Below are 20,567 nucleotides of genomic sequence, written 5' to 3'. Positions count from 1 at the left end.
TTTTGGCATAAAACAAGTTCTGCTCACATTAGCTCTGAGGCCATCATGCACATCAACCCGGGGCATGGCATCATACAAGGATGATACATAAGTGATGATGGACTTCTCATCAGGGTGAGGGACATCCACATCTGAAAGGATAAGGTGAAATTGCATTATATGCCATTTCATTACTTCATGTTGCAAATTAATAACAGCAAGTAACTATCATCAGTGTTAACAAACGTGTCTGGTGTGTCAGTTAAAACTGATTTTGGGCCAGTCTTACCCTCAGGGTCCAGCAGGCGTGTCACTCCCAGGTCTCTCTCAGCCACACCGAAGGCATGTTCCAGGTTCTCCACGTTGGTCTGTCGGTACACTCTGCTCATATCGATGAGTCTAGGACTAGAGGAAGACAACAAATGGACATGCTATCACCAACAGCACGAGGGGTATGTTAACCTTGACTGACTATAACCTGCACAGTAAGTGCATAAGTTTTGAGTTTACATGAAAAGTACACCCCCCCGCTTTTGAACAATGCAATTGCAAATGGGATGGTAATGTTTACATTATGTTTTTATAATTGTAAAAGCTACATAAGAAAGTGAAGTGACGTCAATTGCTGCTTTCTGTGCTCTTAAAATCAAAACTTGAAATGGAGTGGGACAGGATAGAGGATTAGATATCACACATTAACACATATGCAGAATGAACCCAGTCTGTGCAGGCCTGCTCAATTCACTGCTATGAAGCTCAATATATTTGCAAAAGTTAATGTACTTCTTAAGACCTTCTGCCAACAGAGCCCACCTGTTCACTCACTCACTCACTCACAAACCTGTACCAGCACCTGCCTTTTTTGTCCTCTGGGTGTTTGACTCTGGCAGATGTCAAAGCATCTATAGGTGGAATGTAATTTAAAAAACAGCTGATACAATAAAAGCTGGTGCATTTTAAGTCTGCAGCCAGCCACAACTTGACTCCCAGAAGAGACAAAAGTTTACGTCTCCAGAGTTCAGTACAGGACGAGTGAATGCATCACAGAACCTCACCTATCATGCATTCATACTTGACTATTACAAGTATGTAATTAAATCATAATATCAAAAATGACAGCAGTTTTAAATGCATAACCAAATCCACAAATTGAAATGTGCAATGCATATCCCTGCAGCAGTAATTTTGATATTTAAAAAGCAAATACAGTATGTGCACAAAGCAACAGTAGGAGCAGATTCATACAGCTCTTGGATGCGTAGAGTGGATTGGCCTGGATTTTGTCCATAAACAGGAGAAACATCCACGTGGCAGATTTCCCGAACAGAGAACTGCTTTGTGGGCCTGGTGGAGCTGCTCATGCTCTGGGCCTCTCTTCCACGAACGCTACGAGACCTCCATCCGTGGCCCAGTTCTTCACTGCTAGAACGTGCACCTGAGCTCTGTGATCCCCGCCCTGAGTCCAAGGAGGATCCCTCTGACGGGATATCCTCACACAGCATAACCACCCGGTTGTCCACATCGCTGACGGATCCTGACATGCCAGAAATGAAGCCCAGGCTTCTCTTCTTCTTCTTAGACTTCTTCCTCACACTGAGCATCTTCAAATCTGCAAGAGTGTCCTCGTCCAGTGGCAAGTAAAGAGCTTATTCTTTAGGGGTTGGCGTTATAGGTGCAATCATTTATACAAACAAATCTTTTGATGGCTTGATAGCTACATGTTAATCCATCCTGTACAATGTCTCAGGTGTCCATCAGCATGTAAAGATCCTGTTAATCCTTCTGCTGGGCTGAAAAAGCCTCCTAGTGGTCCAGCCAAGTTACTGCTTCCATGAAGCCTCTTTAAATGAAAACTAAATTCAACCGTACATCTACACACACCTACAGAAGCCCTGGACACTCTTGAATTCTCTGGATGAATGCATATTCTGGAAAGCAACAACCCCATTTCACATGTAGCAGAAACAGTAACGCTGCAGTAACGCCCACACACCACACCCCTGATCTTTATAAAAGGCAGCGCTGATCCAGCCTCAGGTGACTTAAAAAAAATTCAAAAAGAAAGAAAATAAGTTGCAGGTACACGCTCAAGTTCGAGGAAACTTGCCCCTGCAGGCATCTCTTTCTCCCTTTCATTCAACTCACGGTAGATCCAAAGAAACACGGCTTGCCCAGCATTTAATTTTCTCTCTGGATGAATAACTTTGTTATAAAGCCTAAAAAGAAAAACCAACCAATGGCACATTGCATTGTCAAATCTTCCTGAGAAATAAATGTACATTCATTTCCCAGGATGCCACCACACAAAGCAATCCTTAACCACTAATTCTACTATAAAGACAAAAGAGCTTTGGGGGAATTAGCATATTTAGTGTTCAACAGTAGAGACGTATGATTTTACTTTTTAATACTAGGTTCCCAACAATTTAATATTTAATAGGACTTATCTTTACATGGTAAGAGAGGTACAGTATTAATCATAGTCAACGCCTGTCAGTGATATTCCTCGCCTGAAGGCCTGAAATGTTCATGGAGAGGCATTAAGATTTTTATCAAAAGAAAATGAGCAGCGGTGTCAACTTACTGCAATAACTGGGTCAAAAGAAGGCGTTTTAAAGGCAGATTACAGCAAAAAATATCAGATTTTAAAGCCTGAGTGAATAAATAAAGCTTTGCTACCTTAGTTTGACAAAGCTAGTGCAACTATACAAAGGCTCTGAACTATTAAATCTACATCATGCTGCAAATCGTCTTTTCTTTACAATAAATCAGATATAATACGATACGATAAACGTTGCATCATGGTTACCAAAGAATAGATACATCTTACAGAGTAGACTTTAATAACAGAGCAGGTTTAGACTGGTATTATTAAGTGTAATTTGACATTACAAGCGTGCCAAGGTCCCACTCCTGCTCCACTGCACTCCATATTAAATAAAAACGTACCGATGGTGATGTGTCATGACTCGACAAAAGCAGTGATAAAGCCCCGAGTTATGGGGATAATACTGATATTTCAATATATTTGATATTTTGACAGTTTGTGGAATAGGACATTTTGTCATTACGCACCCCGCCCTAGGATTCAGTACATTTCTGTCTGCACACGTCACATTTCTTATTGTTGTTATTCTCTGTGGGATTATTTTCCTGTTATAAAGTGGCCACACTCACTAGTGTTTGTGTATGACGGCGTTGAAGAGCTTGCCATCCCTCCAGCTGGTGGTGAAGTTGTCACAGCGGATGCCCTGGTAGCCGTCAGTCATCCTCTGAGACCAGAGCAGCAGTTTCTCCTTGGCCGTCATGTCTTCTGACTGGCCGTTCACCTGAATATCTGAGATCTGAGACGATATATACAGACCGCATGTTAACAGAGAGGAGGACACACAATCTGCAGTCTATATACGGAAGAACTGTTAAAGAAATCAGTCATTAGTGGAAACCAAAAGATGCAATTTAAACCAAATTACTCAACACCAGGAGTTCATTTTAAGTCAATTTTAGTATCATCATTAGCCCCAAACCAATTAAGACCTTTATTACTCCTTGACTTGATTTTCTTGGTTGAGTTGTTCATCGCGCATATTAGATATTAATAAAGATATTGGTGGATTGAAGTGTTATTGTTTCTGACTTGGCTAATAGGATGCAGCAGGATTTCAGTCTGGGAAAACGCCACTGTGGTTGTGGCATCCGGATAACTTTTTATTTGGGGAATTTGGGGATAGGAAAGATGAGTCATAGGCATCTTATTTTCCATTTTGTGTGTCTGTGTGTATAAATGAATGTGTGCAAGTGCAAGTCAATATCTTCGCCTCCTCCTCTTTGAATCCAGATCTTTCGTGCGCTTTTTTCTTTTACTTCAGGGCACACCATTTTTTTCTTTGTAAATGAAAATAATTTAGGGTCATCACACTGTAGAAATTAACACTACGTTATATCATACATTATGATCGGGAAACTTAACTCTTCCCTTTGATCTCTTTCACTCAAAAACAACCACAGCCCTGGTATTTTCCCCATCTATTCTATAAAAGTATAAAGACTCTGGGAACATTGTACGTATTTACAGGGCACAATGGCACATTCACCAGATCTAACCACACCACACCTCTCTTTCTTTTATTGCCCATGCTTAACTTCAGCTTTTTGCAACCTGAACCTTAATCATCTGATATTAGAGGGTGTGATCCTGTCGAGAAGTCCGATGCCCAGGGATCTCTGCCTGGCAGCTCTTGGCATGCACGGGAACAGCAGGAAGAGGCTTGGGTGTATGGGATGTGGTTGGGAGTATAACGTGTTCGACACTTGGCCCGACACACCCTCCCCTTTGGAAATCAGGGAGACGGTGACTCATACTTACACACCCTTGATGGAGCTCTGTTTCTTTATACTGTTTATAAATTAGCTACAGGACACTGTAACTACTTGACTGTGGTGTTAGTGTGTTATGATAACCTTTAACCACGTCTATGAACATAAGTAAGAATGATCCCGTTTTGATTAGAAAATGCCCCTCGAGAGGAATTTTGAAGATCCACAATCCATTTTGATTTTTTTCCAAGGAGATGTGAAACGGCAGCTGACAGGAGCAGATCCCAGAGACAGAGGGAGGGAGCGATAATATAACGGAACACAACACTGACAGAGGAGGAGACCTGGAAGTGGAGGATGATGGTCCATATTAACCCCAGGGTCAGCTTGGGGTTTCCGTCTGCTATGTCATCGTTTCTGATGTTGACCAGCTTGACCTGGGAGAGCAGAACAGAGTAACAGTCATATTTATGTTACTGATCACAGCATCTCCCAAATAAACAGACACAGTCATGTCTCTTGTGACAAAGCATCCGAGGTTTTCAAGGCTTTCCAGGCATCCTCTCATGAGTCGTACCTGTCGGTGTTTGAGGAAGTCCAGTGCTATCTGTACATTCTGCAGTTTGTGGAATCGCATGCGGCCTTTCTCTCTGGGCTGTGGAGGACAGAGAAGAGACAGAGAGGTGTTTAGTTCAACTCGGAACACTTGACTATCATAGACGATCCTTTTAACATACTTGTGGTGGTGGAAGGTGGAAAGCATCCAACCAAAATGGAGAAATGAATTGGAAGGAAAACGGATGGAGAGACATTGAACAGAAAAATAACTTCGGGAATAACTGGTCATTCTTTGATTTTGTTTTTTTTTCAGCAAGGAATGAATTCTCGTGGATATATTTACAGTTTGAACATAAAGGTACTGTGCTGAATTTCTCTTCCAAAACAATGCTGCTTTGTTTGGCTTAGTGCTGTTGTTCACCACTATCCCGCACAGAGGACAAAAAAAGAATATGATGAGTATAATAAACCCTTCAGAATAAGTAGTTACAGCAGTGGGAATTTGCATTGGGTGAGCCGAACACACGTCTTTGCATTCTTTAAATCATCCGACAACAGAGAGATTAACTCACTGCATAATGGTTACTTTGTCTTTTGAATTTCATACAGCAAATCAATGCAGCATACAAATAAAATGGCTGTCACGTCCAGCTGAAAAAAAGATAAAAAGACCCTGAACAAATACGATAAGATGTTTCAAAAGGAAAAATACAAAACAAGGTATTGCTAGCGCTAAAAACTGCCAAGGGTATCAGTGGGTCCTGCGAGTGTCAGCAGCACCTATTGATAACTGAATACACACACACATATACAGCAGCTTGGTTGTTAAAGCAAGCCTGTCGGTGACACCACTGAGGTTTGGTTACCATGCACAGCCAAATCAGCACAGGTGAATCAGAAAAAAAAACAAAAAAAACAAACAAAAAAAACTGATGGCTATTTTAAGTTACAAACCCACTCACCAACCGAGCGCTCCTGACCACGTCTCTCTCCCTCGGCTAGCCCCGGCAAGAGCAGGGCAAAGAGAGGAGGCGGAGGCCAGACGGCAAAGATCAGCACACACAGAGGAAGGTTAAAGGAAGGCAAACCAGAGGCAGGGGAGGGGAGGAAGAGTAGGAGGAAGAGGAGGAGTAGAAAAGAAGAACCGTAGATCAGAAAGAAGTATAGTGCACAAACACACACACACACACACAGGCCAAAGTGAGGTTAATGCGTTATAAGGCTATGGAGGCATTCAGAAGATGAGCAGAGCTGGAGCTGGTGGACAGAGAGCGATGAACTACAGCAGCAGAGAAGCTTCTGTTCAGATCTGAACCGAGGGTGGAAACACAGCGTCCTGCCACTGGTGTGTGGCGTGGAAGCCTTGAGCTTGTAGTTCAAGGAAAGACTAAAAGATGTGTGAGAAGTCATATTTGAATATATAAAATACATGGCTGGGGAGATGGCTCTAGAGATCTGGAGCCACCGCAGTTAGTTAACAGTTTGTTTAGCAAAGTTAAGCGCAGGTTAAACCTTTGATTGACAATTTGGCTGCAGTTACCTACAAGTTACTGCCACAGGGATGGTATTCCAGGTTGACTTGTGATAAGTACTCATTATTTAATACGTCAGGGTTATGTTTTGGTTTAGAGGATGGGGGGATGGTTGAGGTAAAAAAGATGCAGAGCTGGGGCAGATTTTTTTTTCACTCTGACGACTCTGGCGATACTCACCAGTGTTTCCCCAGACAGGACCTCCAACAGAGAGATCAGGTTATGTCCATCTCGAAGGTCCTCATACAGGTCTGTCACGTGACGCTGTGCCTGCCAGGAGAAACAGGACAAAAAAAAACAAAAAGAGGAGGTGTCACAAAGATTCAAGACGAGATTATTTCAGTTAGCAATCTACACACAAGCACGATGATTTAAACTGAGCACACATCTCTCTCGAGGAGAATTGCTCTTTTGTTATCCAGAGAACGTGACACAAACTGTTGGTGCGTTTATTGACTGACACAGAACATAAAATCAGACTGATTTTGATTCCTTTAAAAAACGTATTGGTTTATTGGCCGCAATGTGACAGATGGTCTCGGAGGTATCGTACTAAAATTGTAGCTTTTGTGACAAAAACTGACTTTGCAACATGTTTGCAAAGTCTGGTGACACATCACCACTTCACCTATGAGGCGTCAAAAGTTATGGTTGAATTACAACTGAAAGAGGCGCTCTATGCTGGTTCAAAATAGGGCTGCACAAGTAATACAATCAATAAAATCTAAATCAATGCAAATCAGTGCAACATCCAAATCGCAGGATTTGCAATATTTTTGATAAAGGTCAAATGTGTCACAACATTGTTGAGCATTGTGGTGCAACAGAGACGCCCCGGCCTACAAAGCATATTCTCCAGCTGTATAGCAACATGTTTGTTTAGTACAAGACCCAACGAAAATAACGTCATCATTATTTTTATATTGTGCAGCCCTAGCTCTAAACCTGTTACCTCGCCGTGTTATATAAGTGCTCAGAGTGTTCTCTCCGCTAGTACATCTCTGCACAGGTCAGGAATGCATAGCCGTGAGCAGCCAAGCCTGGCTCCTACTCCAAATGCCAAATGGCAGCTGTCATCCCTGACAAGTGATAGATGGGACTATGGATAAAAACCACTTCAGTGAGGTTACGAAGGTGCTCTGATGAACATAAATCTGCTGAAAGCACAGACATATTTACTTTAAGATGGTTCTTGTGGTCACATTCACAGTTAATTCACAGACACAACAGGATTTATTGTTTATACAACAGACGTGTGGTGTTCTGTAATTACAACCAGACAGGGAAACAAAGTGAGAGAGGTGAAGGAAGTTGCTGTGAGACTGGATAGAAGGTAAACACGTGAGGGAGGGGACAGTCGGACACCGACCACACATACAGCGCATTTAGTACAGTCCTGCTCGAACGGGCTAGTACCTACCTCTGCCCTCCGATGCTGGGTGAAGACGGATGAATGAGAACAGATGGATGAGTAATGGAGAAACGGAAAGAGTGGAAGAAGAGGAAAAGAGCAGAAATGAATGAACATGGAATAAAGCACAATCATTCGGATGAGATGGAAATGTAGATGATTTGATGAAGAACATGATGGTACATGAGACAGAAGGATGAAACAGTGGATTATTAAACTCATCCTTTTCTCTCTCTCTCTCTTTTTTTTTTGTTATATGACAAAAATCAGAGCCAGGTGTGTTGGGCCGTGCGCGAAAAGGAGGCCTCGGCCCTGAAATGGAATGAAGGCAAATTTCCCCTGCAAGTTACAACAGTAGCTGATTTATGTTGGCAAGAAGTTCAACACAGTTATCCAACTTTTGCTTTGCTCCTCCCTGCCTGCTGAGTGAAGATGAACTGACAGTGTGAGGCTGATTCAGCGACGGTAACCAACACTGTGACCACTAGGGTTCACTGTTTACACTGAAAAGTCTTCTGCTTTATAGTCAATGGCATCCATACTATATATAAATGCCATTATATGCCATTTATATAGACATATAGATGGCACATTCTGATGATCCATAGGACATATGATTGATATGATGATGAGATGATATTGCTCTGTATCTAATTATGTCTTTCCTTAGTGTGTTACCCTAGAACCATCTATCTCAGCCCCTCAATTACTTTGCAGTGAAGAGGCTGTGATTCTGCTGCACGTGATCAACTGCACTGTTGCTGCTTAAATGTAGGTGTTACTCTACAAATCACCCTCTCCGGGGTCAGAGAGAGCTGCTCCATTAACTCTTCAAGGTGAAAACCATTAGCACACATGGCTGACAGCCCCCCCCCCATCCCGGTCCCTCCACGCTGTCTGGGAACAAAATGCTCAACATACCTCAGGGTTTACATCATGTTTATGTCATCTTAAGCCTCTCGACTCTGAAGGCGATCCTTTTCATTGATCGCCGTGTTGTTATCTATAATCACTCTGCAACAATTGCAGTGTTTAAATCTATTCAACTGTAGTTTGTAGGAATCTGCTAGAAACCAGATTTCGGTTCTGCAGCTGCTGCGATGTTCCACTCTGTCTTACACGATATATAAAAAGATTTACTGGGCAGGGGAAACCACTCTGGCCCTTTACAGCTCTATATGGCTGCACCTAACCTATTGTGTGCCCCTGGCAAGCCAACCATTAAGCCATTAAATCAGTTTAACCTTAGGGGAGCCCTCCTGCTCATTCAGACAGAGAGTTAACACTTTACCTGCCAAACCTGTGCCAATAAGTTGCATGACAAAAGCCAGTATACTCCTCCCTTATGCTTATATTGCATGGGTTATTTTCGTACAAGGCACAATGACAACAATTATGTTATATATGTTGTGTTGTATGTTATGTGACCTCCCTGCATCAATGCATGCCTTTCAGTTTAGGCCAGGCATGAACGCAGGAGTCTGCGCAGCACATGTGCTACCGTCGGCCTCAACCACCATGGGATCTGGGCCGAGACTAGAATTCGCCTCTTCAGAGGGAGCTAAGTGAGTCCAGATGTGTACGATTCCAAAATTCACAGTGAACACTTAAAACAAACAAGAGGGAGTGACTCCACTGTGCTCTCATATACTGGTAGCAGAGTACGTTACAACTGCACAATCATGGAAAGGAAAACACTGTCTTTGTGCAGATTTTCTTCCCTCTTGTTCCATTTAAAAAAAAAAATCAAATGAATGGCTCTGTGTCTGTGGAGCGAATATACAAATAATGTAGAAGCACTTAATGTCATGAGGCTGTAAATGAATTGCTGCCAATGGGAGTTTTCTGGAAAGAAATCTGGCACAAGCAGGGATATTTTTACTGCTCTGTGGGAGGGGTGTATTGTGTTGGGGGGGGTAATTTTTCACTCCTAATGAGGAACTCCTGAGTGAGGAGTACGGCCTGTTTGACTTTACCCTCATCCTGACCTGTTTGCCTCCTTGAATGTGTGATGCATTGGAGGGCTTTCAGGGGCTTCGTCTGTGGACGAGTGCTGACGGATGGTTTACACAGCCTCTCACCTGATGACAGACTGGACCTCTGGTAATCCTCCTCATCACGGCGCCATGTTCACAGCCAAGTATGAAACAATAACTGACTCACTAATGTGTGTTTATGTGAGTAGAGGGTGGGGTGCTGGTAATAAGTTCTGAGACACTTACAATGTGCAGGTGAAGGATGGAATACATTTTAGATAATGACGGCCTGTCCCTAAAAATATTCCACAATGTACAAATGCATTCTGGGAGTCTGCTGTCATAAAATTTTGTTGTTACAGCTTGCCCACATAAAATCAGTTTTGTACTGTGTGTTCACTCAGGGATACTAATTCCTAAAGCTACAAATTATCCCCCCTGATCATTGTTTCGATAGCTATTCATAGCATTAAACATTAACAGTACATCAAAATTCTTGCCAACACAAATATAAATCAAACCTGACTATTTGCTTCTGTAATTACTGCATAGTCCAAGTATTTAACTCTACAGGCAGAGATCACTCACCTCTCAAAATCTGAGTTTATTGAACGCTCAACATAGCCTCCTGTGGTTGAAGGCAAATCACTGCTTCTACTCTTTGCAACTTGTAATATTTCAGCCTGAACCACAAACAGGGAAGTATACCTTTTTTGATATCCATTGAGGTTGCTGTGTAAGAAAACAGTCAACCGCATGCTAAATTTGTGCACACTTATTGGTTGGATTTCCATTTTTTTTCTGCACAAGTGCACTTTGTTCATAAGAAAATGAGTTTGGAACATAACACCAAGGGCATGTGCGGGCAGGAATGAGCGCATCAGTCTGCCTTTCGAGTTCAATGAGAAAAGAGTGAAAGTAAAGAGAAAGGCCCTTACCTTTATCAAGTGCTTGTTCACCCATTTTGTGAAGGTCTTTTTCTGTACTCGATCTCGTTCATCTGCAAAATAGAGAAACCGCAGTGATCAGAGACGTATGCAAAGTAACAAAAACATGCTGTAGCTTAGTTGCGAGTTGAAAATAACATCACGTGATTGATGTATTCCTTGGGCAGACAGCCAGAGCAGATACAAGTTTCATTTATTGCATATAAAAGCAGTAAACCAAAGAGGAAATCCCAGAGATACCAGACTTGTTTGATTTGTGTCGGACAAACAGAATTTATCACTGGGTGGAAAAATCCCTCTTGACTGTGCATGCCTGCATCTGAGTCAGACTGCATCAACGCACATTCATTGTCGGCAGATGCACCCCTATTGTCTAGGAAACGTAGTGTTTGCAAGTTCATGTGTCGCTCTAACACCACAGCCAGCTGCGCTCTTGGACAGAAAAATAAAGGATTCCATGGTAAAAATGTAGCGTCATAACATTCTGCATGATTTGCTCAGATCATGGCATAACTATAAGAGGGTGCAATTTCCCAACAAGAAACAACAAGATCTTGGCAAGGAACACACACCTACTAAAACAACAAACCCGCACACGCCCACTTGGTGGTGTGTCCCTATTGGCGTTCAAGGCATAAACCACAAGGCGTGTCACTGCAACGTTTATTATGGACATGGTGGATGGATCTGCGTGTTTCCCGTTCTCTGATGTGAGCCCGTGTGATCCGAAGGTTGTGGTTTGCTGAACACTTTTTAATTCATGTCATTTTATTGCGGGACTCACCTTCACTGATTCACACGCCATCTAATTCCATTCACATTGCACCAGAATGAACTGTGGTCAGCGACACAAAGTCCTCTGTCTTATCAGCTTTGGGGGAATGATCCGACCGTCTACTGCACGGTGACACACCCAGCGATGAAAAGCAAAGGGCAGTGATTCAACTCCGACATAAAATAGGCGCCCGGAGGTTACATTTGTTTTCTCAGTAGGGTGTCGCCGACAATTTCTTCAAAATGTGTTATGGAGCTGTGTTTCCATGGAAACCTCATATAAACACCAATAGACCTTTAACCATCTTATTTATCATTTAAACCGATAGGGACTGGCCTTCCACTACGTGACCACTGTGGTTGTATTTCCTCTCAAGGGGGCAAAATGTCACACACAGTGGTGACACACACACACACACACACACACACACATAAACACAAACACACAAACACACACAGAGCAACAACACTGGGATGTTTCACAAACTAAAGCAGTTTCCCATGGGAGCTGCACCTTGACCTGTGAGTCTGTGAATTCTGTTAACACCACATTACTCAATCTCTGTTTCAACTAATGCAACTCTTTGAGGACTCATTGCTCTGAGTGAATGGTATGAAAGTGGATAGGGGCAAGTATCAAATGTCACCACACACAGAGGGGTATCAGTGAAGTGTGGTGTTTATGGTCCAAAACCGAAGAAAGTCGAAAGCAGTGGTGGAAAGTACCGTAACTAAGCGCATTTACTTAAGAAAAGTACACCAGTACAATTCAAGGTACCTTAATATCATATGCTGCTACCTTATATTTATACTTTTTACTCTATTACATTTATTTGACGGCTATAGTTGGTAGTTACTTTGAAGGTTAAGAATTTACACACAAAACATAGAACATTTAGATTAAAAATGACCAGACTAGTTCAACTTTAGTGCAAGATACAATATTTAAATGTTACTATAACATGAATCCATCAGAAATTAATAATAAAACAACTTTGAGTCATTTTTTTATGCATTATGAGTACTTTAGGTAGAATTACTTTTTTACCTAAGTGATATACTGAATATAGGACTTTATTTGTAACAGTTTTTACATGGGTTTAACAGGGGGGGGGTTTACAGGGCCTGAATACTTTGTTCACCACTGTTCAATAGTTCTCAGGCTGCTCTCAGTGAGGTCTGACACATCAGAAAAGGAAACACACAATCACAATGGCAGATTCAAAGCATATCACTGCATAGTAAAACAGGTTTTTTTTTTTTTTGAAAAATAAATTTGTGAAAATGCTTTAAAGATATAAATAATACAGATGATAAAAATAATCAGTTTGAAGAGTTCTAAGGAAAAAAGAGGAACAATGTGAATGGGAAAAAAAAAAAGGAAAATGTAACACATCATTCATCCTCGCTACGACTGCAGCCACAGTGACTCATTCACCCCAAAACACAAGCATGCTACACAAAATAAACTGTGAATGGGCTTTGCTGACCAATACGAAGTGAGGAAGCTGCTGATGCATTAGAAAAAGGGGAGTATCCTCCTTTAAGTCACTGCGTTGGGAAACAATGGACACAACAGTCCAATCAGAATAACCATTTGTGCAGATTACATAATGACACTCAAACTTTCCTGGGACAACAGTGACAAATGCCATCTTCCGCTGGACAACATAAACCCATTCAGGCTCACAAGCTTACAACATGTTAAAATGCTGAAATTACGTTAAGCGCTTCTCTCACCTCTTCCTGGATAAAAAACACTTAATTTTTGCCCAGCAGCTTCTCACACACATGGGAACAGATAGATCAAGGTTAAGCTTTTGCAATTAAGCTGTTTTCCATCAACTGCCACCATACTGGTACCTTTCCTGCCGTCTGTAGCCTTCAGCATCCCTTGGTAGTAACCTTCATCTGAGGGCACCCTCTCTCTGCCCATGCCGTCAGAGGAGAAATTCCTGTACCTCTGCTGCTGAGAGGTCATTGTCTCTGTTTGTCGGCACACACAATAATAATCCTAATGATAAAATATCCTTGGCGGTTTTCTCCTTGATAGGATCTTCTGCTTGTCTCGCGTCTATCTGTCTCTCTGGCCCTCAGTTCGTCCCAGAGTCTGAAGTCCTGTGGCTACAACTCAGCACTTGACAAACCTATGATTTCTTTCTCCTTCTCCTCACTCCCTCATTGGGCTCGGCTCTGCCCTTCTTTTTCCTCCTTATGTTTTTTTTTTCTCTTCCCTTTTTCCTCCCGCTTACTCTACTCCTTTCATAGCAAATGGTGCCTGTGGGCTATGAAGTCTGGACCTGTCCTTGTGTGTGATGTGCGAGTGTGTATTTAGTGGCGCTAGTGTGCGAAGGGCATGGTGGGTAGGGCTCTAGACACACCCCTTCCTCTTGCAGCATGAGGCGAGGAAGAAGGAGGAGAGGCGGGGAGGGAAAGACGAGGTTTGGTAATCACATGTACTATCCCTTCACCTCATTTGCGCAACAACACACACACACACACACACACACAAACTGAGTCACTGAGATAAGAAAAAAATATCATAAAAGTTGGTGCTGATGACTTTTTATGCTTTATGCTGCATTAAACAGCATTTAAACAAATTATTTACAGGTAGAAAGGTAAAAAGTGACGCGCTCTTTCACACACGCACACACACACACACACACACGTATCATTGTTAATCATTACTTATTCACCGCATTCCTCAGACATTTCACATTAGGGATTACTAACTGTGACGAAGAAAGACAAGAGATGGGGGATGAGATAGTTTTAGGAACGGCTGCTATGGATTCTAGACAGTGATGTTAGACCACACCCAAAACATCACTGCTTGACTCCGAAACATAAGAGTTGGTAACTCAGTGTTTGAGCTTGTGTTTGTATCCAAAGGAAATCATTCAGAGGGCATGATGCCGGTGATGAAAACATCATTATCCGTTTGTATCTCTGCTTCTATCTCGTCAGTGTTTTAATTAATCTCACACAGCTTGTTAAAACCGAACTGCCGAGCTGTGCTGAATCTTTTCTCTTCAGCTCTTGATGATGTTTGATTTGATGTAGGCACAGCTCTTTTCCAGCCATTTTTTCTTCCAGATTGTCTGCCGAACAACACATTTCCTGCCCTGTGGTGTTTATACTAAACAAATTGGAGAACACATGCACCACTTCCTGTAAACCGGAGGATTCTGCCAAGAAGGCACAGACAAAAAGATCGTTTAAAACAGGAACTGTAATAAAACAGGTTCCTTGAGCAGTTTTTACGTTCGCGTCTATGTCTGGAAAATTCAAAGCAAGCACACACAAATGATCTTTAGACTATTCAATCGGTTCTTAAATCCAAATGAGAAGCAGACATTTTGGACACACGTTTTGCGTAACCATCACTTTTGAACTGCAAACTAAAATGTAGCATAGCATGCGTAGAAACGAGTTCAGTGAGTATAGTGACTCAATAATGTAATATGAATTAGTGAGTAACATGTTTGTAAAGTTTATCATTGTTAAATTACATTTTCTTGCTTTTAAGTTGCATCCGCAACATGTGAGTCGAAAGTCCTGTATCTATTCAGAGTTTATCAAAGGACTTATTTACACTAAGTTCCTTCATAATGGTCCCCTATATGACTCGTATGTCCTGATAGCTAAGCTGGAGGGCAGGGTGTTTTCTCCCCCTGCTAAATCCTGCCTCTGTAGCCTGCAGGTGGGTATATATCCCATTTCCCCACCCTGACTGACATCACTTTATCAGGTCTCTAAAACCACTTTTTCTGCAGGGTTTTGAAAATAACCTGTATGAACATGAAGGTACTTAATGTGTCAGTGCAAGTATGTCTGTGTGGGTGTGTGAGAGCACGCATGTGTGCGTGTGCGTATGTGTGTGTGTGTTGACTCATTTGAGCCACGTTAGCAAATTTGGAGACACACCTTTGTAGTTTCATACAACGTCCAGGCAAGCAAAGGAATTAAGGAGTGGTATGTGGGTAGGCAATTAAAAAAAGGGAAAGCAATCGTACCAAATACAGGATTTACTGTAGAGACCAAACGGGTATTTGTTGTAAAATGCTTTGACCCTTGCAGCCTGATACTTGCATTAACATGATTTAAATAGTTGTAACATACCAGCTGTGATGAATGAGAACAGTAAAAGGTAAACTAGAGGGTCATTTCCTAATGTAGAATAGAATCAAACAGAACAGAAATGGTTTTCCAGGCTTTCTAAGATGCAGAGGCAGCAGTTGACGGTAACTGAGAACTCAGTTACGTTCTGGCAGTGGAACATGGACCGACACCCACAGCACTTGAGCTGAATCTCTAAACCCGATGGGAAACACTAGCAGGGGACCCGAATGGGAACATGCTCGGACGCAGAAAGTGTGGAACATCTTAGTCATGAGATCTTTCCTCCAAAAAGGAGACATATCATTAAGGTCTCAACATGCTTATTACTCTGCTCCCTCATCTGGCTTCATCAAAACCAGATGGAACACTTTGGCTTTTTATACAGGCAGAGAGAGAGAGAGCTTGGTGAAAATATGAAGAGAAAGTATTTTCTTTCTAAATGAGAAGGTTGCGGTTTGATCATTTCTTCATGATGGAAGTGATGTTGGGTTTCTTCTTCCCACACTGATGTTGCATTATCAAGCACACGCTCGTACTCTGGTACAATGGACTGACTTAGTATTGGTGCTACATGCTTCAGCTGTTAGCCTCACAACCACTTGTTTATATGCTGAGCGGCTGCTGTGTATATTCAGAGGAAGTTTGTGTTAAGGTGGTCAGAGCATCAAGTATTGTTTTCGTAAATCCTTAGCCATCTTAGTATTTCAGTGAATTTAGGAGTTATATTTAAATAAGTTTGGGAACGTTGATCAGTTGATTAATCCACCACTTCGGTCCAAACTGAGCTCAGCACCTATTGGATGGAGTGCCATGAAATTTGGTACAGACAATCGTGGTCCTCAGAGGATGAATCCTACCGACTTTGTTGCTCCCCTACAGCGCCACAATACTGTCAACATTTTTGGCTTCTAGTGAAATGTCCCAACAACTATTGGATGGATCACTGTGAAATTTAGTTTAGACGTTCATGTTCTCCTGATGATGAACTGTTATAAGTTTGGTGATCCTTACTTTTCATTTAGTGCCATCATCTGGTGAAAAAGCCTATGACAAAATCCCTCAAAAGCTAATGACATTCCCATCAGCCTCAGCTGTACTTAGTGTTCAGATTGTAAACATCGTAAACATTAATATACAACATTAGCCTGTTTGCATTGACACGGTGAGCGTGTTAGCCTCCTGACGTTAGCATCCAGCTCAAACCGGCGCTGCGCCTAGATCCTCTCACAGAGCCGCAAGCATGGCTGCAGACTGCTTGTTAAGCAGTATACTGTGTCATTGTGCTACTTGTGGTTGTGAAAACCTCATTTTGATGGATCATATTTGTGTCAGAAAGAAATCCATAGTTTTATGCTTAAGCCTTCCATCAACAAGTTTGCAGGATATCACACTCATTTAGCATTGACTGTTAATCTGTTAATAATAAGATACAACTACAGATACATAAAGCTGACAGAGGACACTATATGTTGCCGTTTATATATTGCATACAGAGTATATGTACTCTGCCGAATACTGACAAACACATAGTTGAGCCTGCAGCCGTTCAGGGATAGAACAACCTGCGTTTAAGCATTGAGGGACTCTGTTTCCAAACAATGCAAACTAATTACACGACAAAAGAATTCGAGGAATGTGTCATTATGGTTTTTGAAAGTGCTGAGCTGCAGAGTGAATACAAGGGTTTAAACAGAGGGAGGACAGACAACACCTTTCATTGTAGAGGATAAAAAGCGGTGGAAAGGATTTGCTCTCCCAGATTAGGTTTCCTCTCCTCTCTGTCTTCTCCCATTTTTCTCATCCCTCCCTCGACTCCCCCTTGTCTCTTAGTTAACTGAGGTGAAGGTTTACTACAATATCTGGCCACCACGCCCCACAGGGAAAGGAATGTTGATAAAACTAGAAGAAGCCTAAACACACCCAGGATTATCACCTCAGTGCTTCTTCAAGGAGGAAGAGGAGGAGGAGGTGAAGGAGGAGTAAGGAGAGGGAGACCGGCAGGGCAGGGTAGCAGCCACCTGAATCACAGACATGATTCATACAAATCAAAAGAAGTTTTATCCTGAGCTGTGATGCTCACTACACATCTCAGTTTTAAATCTAAAATACAGAAATAGAGAAAATAAACAGCCAAACACAGACTCCCTTGGAATCCACTCTCAAAGGCAGTCTGTTTTTCAGACAAGACAATCTAATGAGATCAGTGAGGCTATGCTATCTTATATAACTGTGTTAATATATAATTATAAAAACACTGAAAAAGTCAGACCTCTATTTTGTTTATCTTTAATTTGGATAATTTATTTAGATATATACAGCAGTGATGTCCAAGCTAATGGACCAAATGATTATCAATTAATTAATGTGATATAATAAAACTTGAACTCATTTAAATAATCAGTCTGACTGTGTGAGAAACACACAAAGGAGCTGACACCAACCACAGGGATGTTTGTCATAGCTTTGTCCTGATGCTCTGTCCAGTTATCATCCAGCCTGACATCAGACTGAAGATGATGTTGTCAAAATTAGATCTAACGACTGAAGCTGAAAACTCAATTTAACTCAGACTCAACAGGCCTGTGGATTAGCGACAGCAGCTGAGTTTTAAAATAGCTCGGTGCTGAGCTACAGAAGCCTCTGTGGAAATCCCCACATCTGGGAGTGCGTCCGTTTGCTAATGTTTCATTCTGTGAATTCTAATGTATCAGGGCGGCGGAGAAATAGCTGAGTTGACTGGCATAGACGACAACGTTTAAAACAGCATGTGGCTCCCTCTGCAGGTGAAAGCAACAAAACATGTCACTCAAGCCAAATGTGGAGCAGGGTGTAAAAATCAGCTAACATTAAAGTAGCCACTTGTATGTAAAGTTAGTCTGTAATTTAAAAGACTACACTATCATGATGCTTTGTTGAAACTAAAACTAAAGCTGTTTTTCAGTGGTTTACAAAATGAAGCAGCTAAATAAAGTGTAAGTCAGCGATAATTCAGGGCTGTGTTGGTGGTATTCTGTGACCAGATCACTGTGTTTTAATTATTGGACTAAAAATGGCATTTTCAGAGCTATAAATTTTGAACAGGCCAAGACTGTGGGTTTGGATGTGATTATAACCACCAACTTTTCCCTGCCTTGTTTCCTTCGTTCCACACTGAAATACCTTCTCTGTAAAAACACAACATATTCATACTGGATTTTTCTTTTTCCTTCAGCGCTTATTGCTGTGCTGTTTGTTCACTGCTGTTCAGCCAGGAGCTACCACTGCTTGATTCTATCTACCAACTTCTTCTTCTCCTTCTCCTCTAAACAAAGTGTAAACACAAAATACATCATAATCTGTGCAGCAGAGGATTTTCCATTGAAAAGACCCACCAGAAACAGTTTTTAACATTTATACAAGACAAAGAAAAGGATCAAAAACTCACAAATGTAAAAAGTTTTTTTTTTTGCTTGAAAATTAACAGATTAGTTGCAGACCTCATTGAAATAACATTAAAATCCTGATTTTTTTTTTTTTAAAGAAAAAACAAACAAAAAAACAAAGTAATCAGAATTCGCTGCTACCATCTTTTAATAAGTGACGAACTACACTAGGATCCTACAAGAACTTATTGTCTGTATTACTAAGCCTAGATCACGTAGGTTCCTCATTTCCCTGGTGATCTATTATTATGACATATGGTATTTCCATATGCTGTCTCAGCCTTGGCAGTCTCCAAACACCCATGTAAATGTGGAAAAAAGGGAACTTGAGAGACGTTTCCATGGCAGCGACTGTAAACACACAACACCATGTGCTTCAGTGGTAGCTGTGACTGACTCTTACTCATGGATGTATTTTTAGACGCAGAGACGGAGGAGTCTCCAATACATGACCCACTTGACGTGGAAAGGAAAACACCGTCCTCCACCCACCACTCCACTCTTATTTTAACTGAAGGCAGAGCAGTGAAGTAGTTTGACCACCAGATGGAGCCAGAGCACAACCACGCCCAATACTGTCCCAGGTAAATTCTGTAAGTCACTCAGACAAAAAAGAAAATACTATGAACTATGGAAAAACCTCCAGATAAAAACTAAAAAAAATGAATACAACAGAAAATTTTAAAGGAAAAATTACAATATCTTGCTAATGAATCTGACAAAGGCCTTTAACTGTATTGATTGAAAATAAAAACATACCCAAAAGTATGAATAAGTAGGAGTGAGATTAAACACTAAATACTAACTGCTTAAACAAAACCTTGGTCAATAGAAAATCTTCCTCAGAAAAATAACCATCAACAAAAACACATTCCCAAACTCTATTTAAAGATACATTGTTCATTTGCATAAAGTTGGGGCATGCACCCCACCCCCCTCCACCCCCACAGACATCATCAATGCAATTTAAGAAAGCATCACTTTAGAAAAACAAATAATTAACCTTAGGAACATAAGAACATATCTTATCGATACTATCATAAATTTAAAAAAAAAAGAAAAGAAAAAAAGCAGTGTTAAGTCCTCTATGAATATTGAATAGATGTGTAAAATAGTTGTAATATAATATGCTAAAAAAGATTGAATAATGTGTAGGTTACTGTTATCAATCATACTCTCAATCGGATTACTGAATATGCAGTAGATGAATGTATAGGAGCCAATGTTTTTCATGTATAGTATGACGTCTCCGCCCATTTAACATCTCTTAGATAAAGCCTGACACTATCAATGTGAACATGCTGCTTTTAAACCTGCTCATAAAGATAACGCTGACCTCAACAACCACTTCAGGTTTACAGCAGTTACTCATTTACAACAAAGCGTTAAATAGGGTTTCGTTTTGAACAATACAGCTTCATACATTGAACAGCGAGCGCATTGACTGCAACCTCCAGCCAATCTACAGGAGACTGCACTTCTTTTATTAGACATCAGACCTACTTATTATCTTCAGGCACATGTTA

At 41.3% G+C, this 20,567-nt stretch overlaps 1 protein-coding gene across 1 annotated transcript in view; it reads right to left on the bottom strand.

Annotated features, from left to right (window-relative positions):
- The window catches only part of LOC111658087 (plectin-like), a 64,256-nt gene that overhangs the window by 28,050 nt on the left and 15,639 nt on the right, over positions 1 to 20,567 (bottom strand). Inside the window, exons 2-9 of the mRNA XM_023410483.2 lie at positions 10,712 to 10,773; positions 7,807 to 7,821; positions 6,567 to 6,656; positions 4,874 to 4,951; positions 4,641 to 4,733; positions 3,157 to 3,323; positions 269 to 384; positions 28 to 131 (exon numbers count right to left, since the gene is read on the bottom strand). Of these exons, the coding sequence (XP_023266251.1) occupies positions 28 to 131; positions 269 to 384; positions 3,157 to 3,323; positions 4,641 to 4,733; positions 4,874 to 4,951; positions 6,567 to 6,656; positions 7,807 to 7,821; positions 10,712 to 10,773 (725 nt within the window). The remainder of the gene's footprint in view (positions 1 to 27; positions 132 to 268; positions 385 to 3,156; positions 3,324 to 4,640; positions 4,734 to 4,873; positions 4,952 to 6,566; positions 6,657 to 7,806; positions 7,822 to 10,711; positions 10,774 to 20,567) is intronic.

Source organism: Seriola lalandi, unplaced genomic scaffold (assembly GCF_002814215.2).
Source record: "Seriola lalandi dorsalis isolate HSWRI2012SDOR001 ecotype SW California unplaced genomic scaffold, Sedor1 jcf7180002054425, whole genome shotgun sequence".
NCBI lineage: Eukaryota > Metazoa > Chordata > Actinopteri > Carangiformes > Carangidae > Seriola > Seriola lalandi.
The sequence above is the reverse complement of the archived record's forward strand: the minus strand, read 5'-3'. Positions and strand labels throughout refer to the sequence as shown.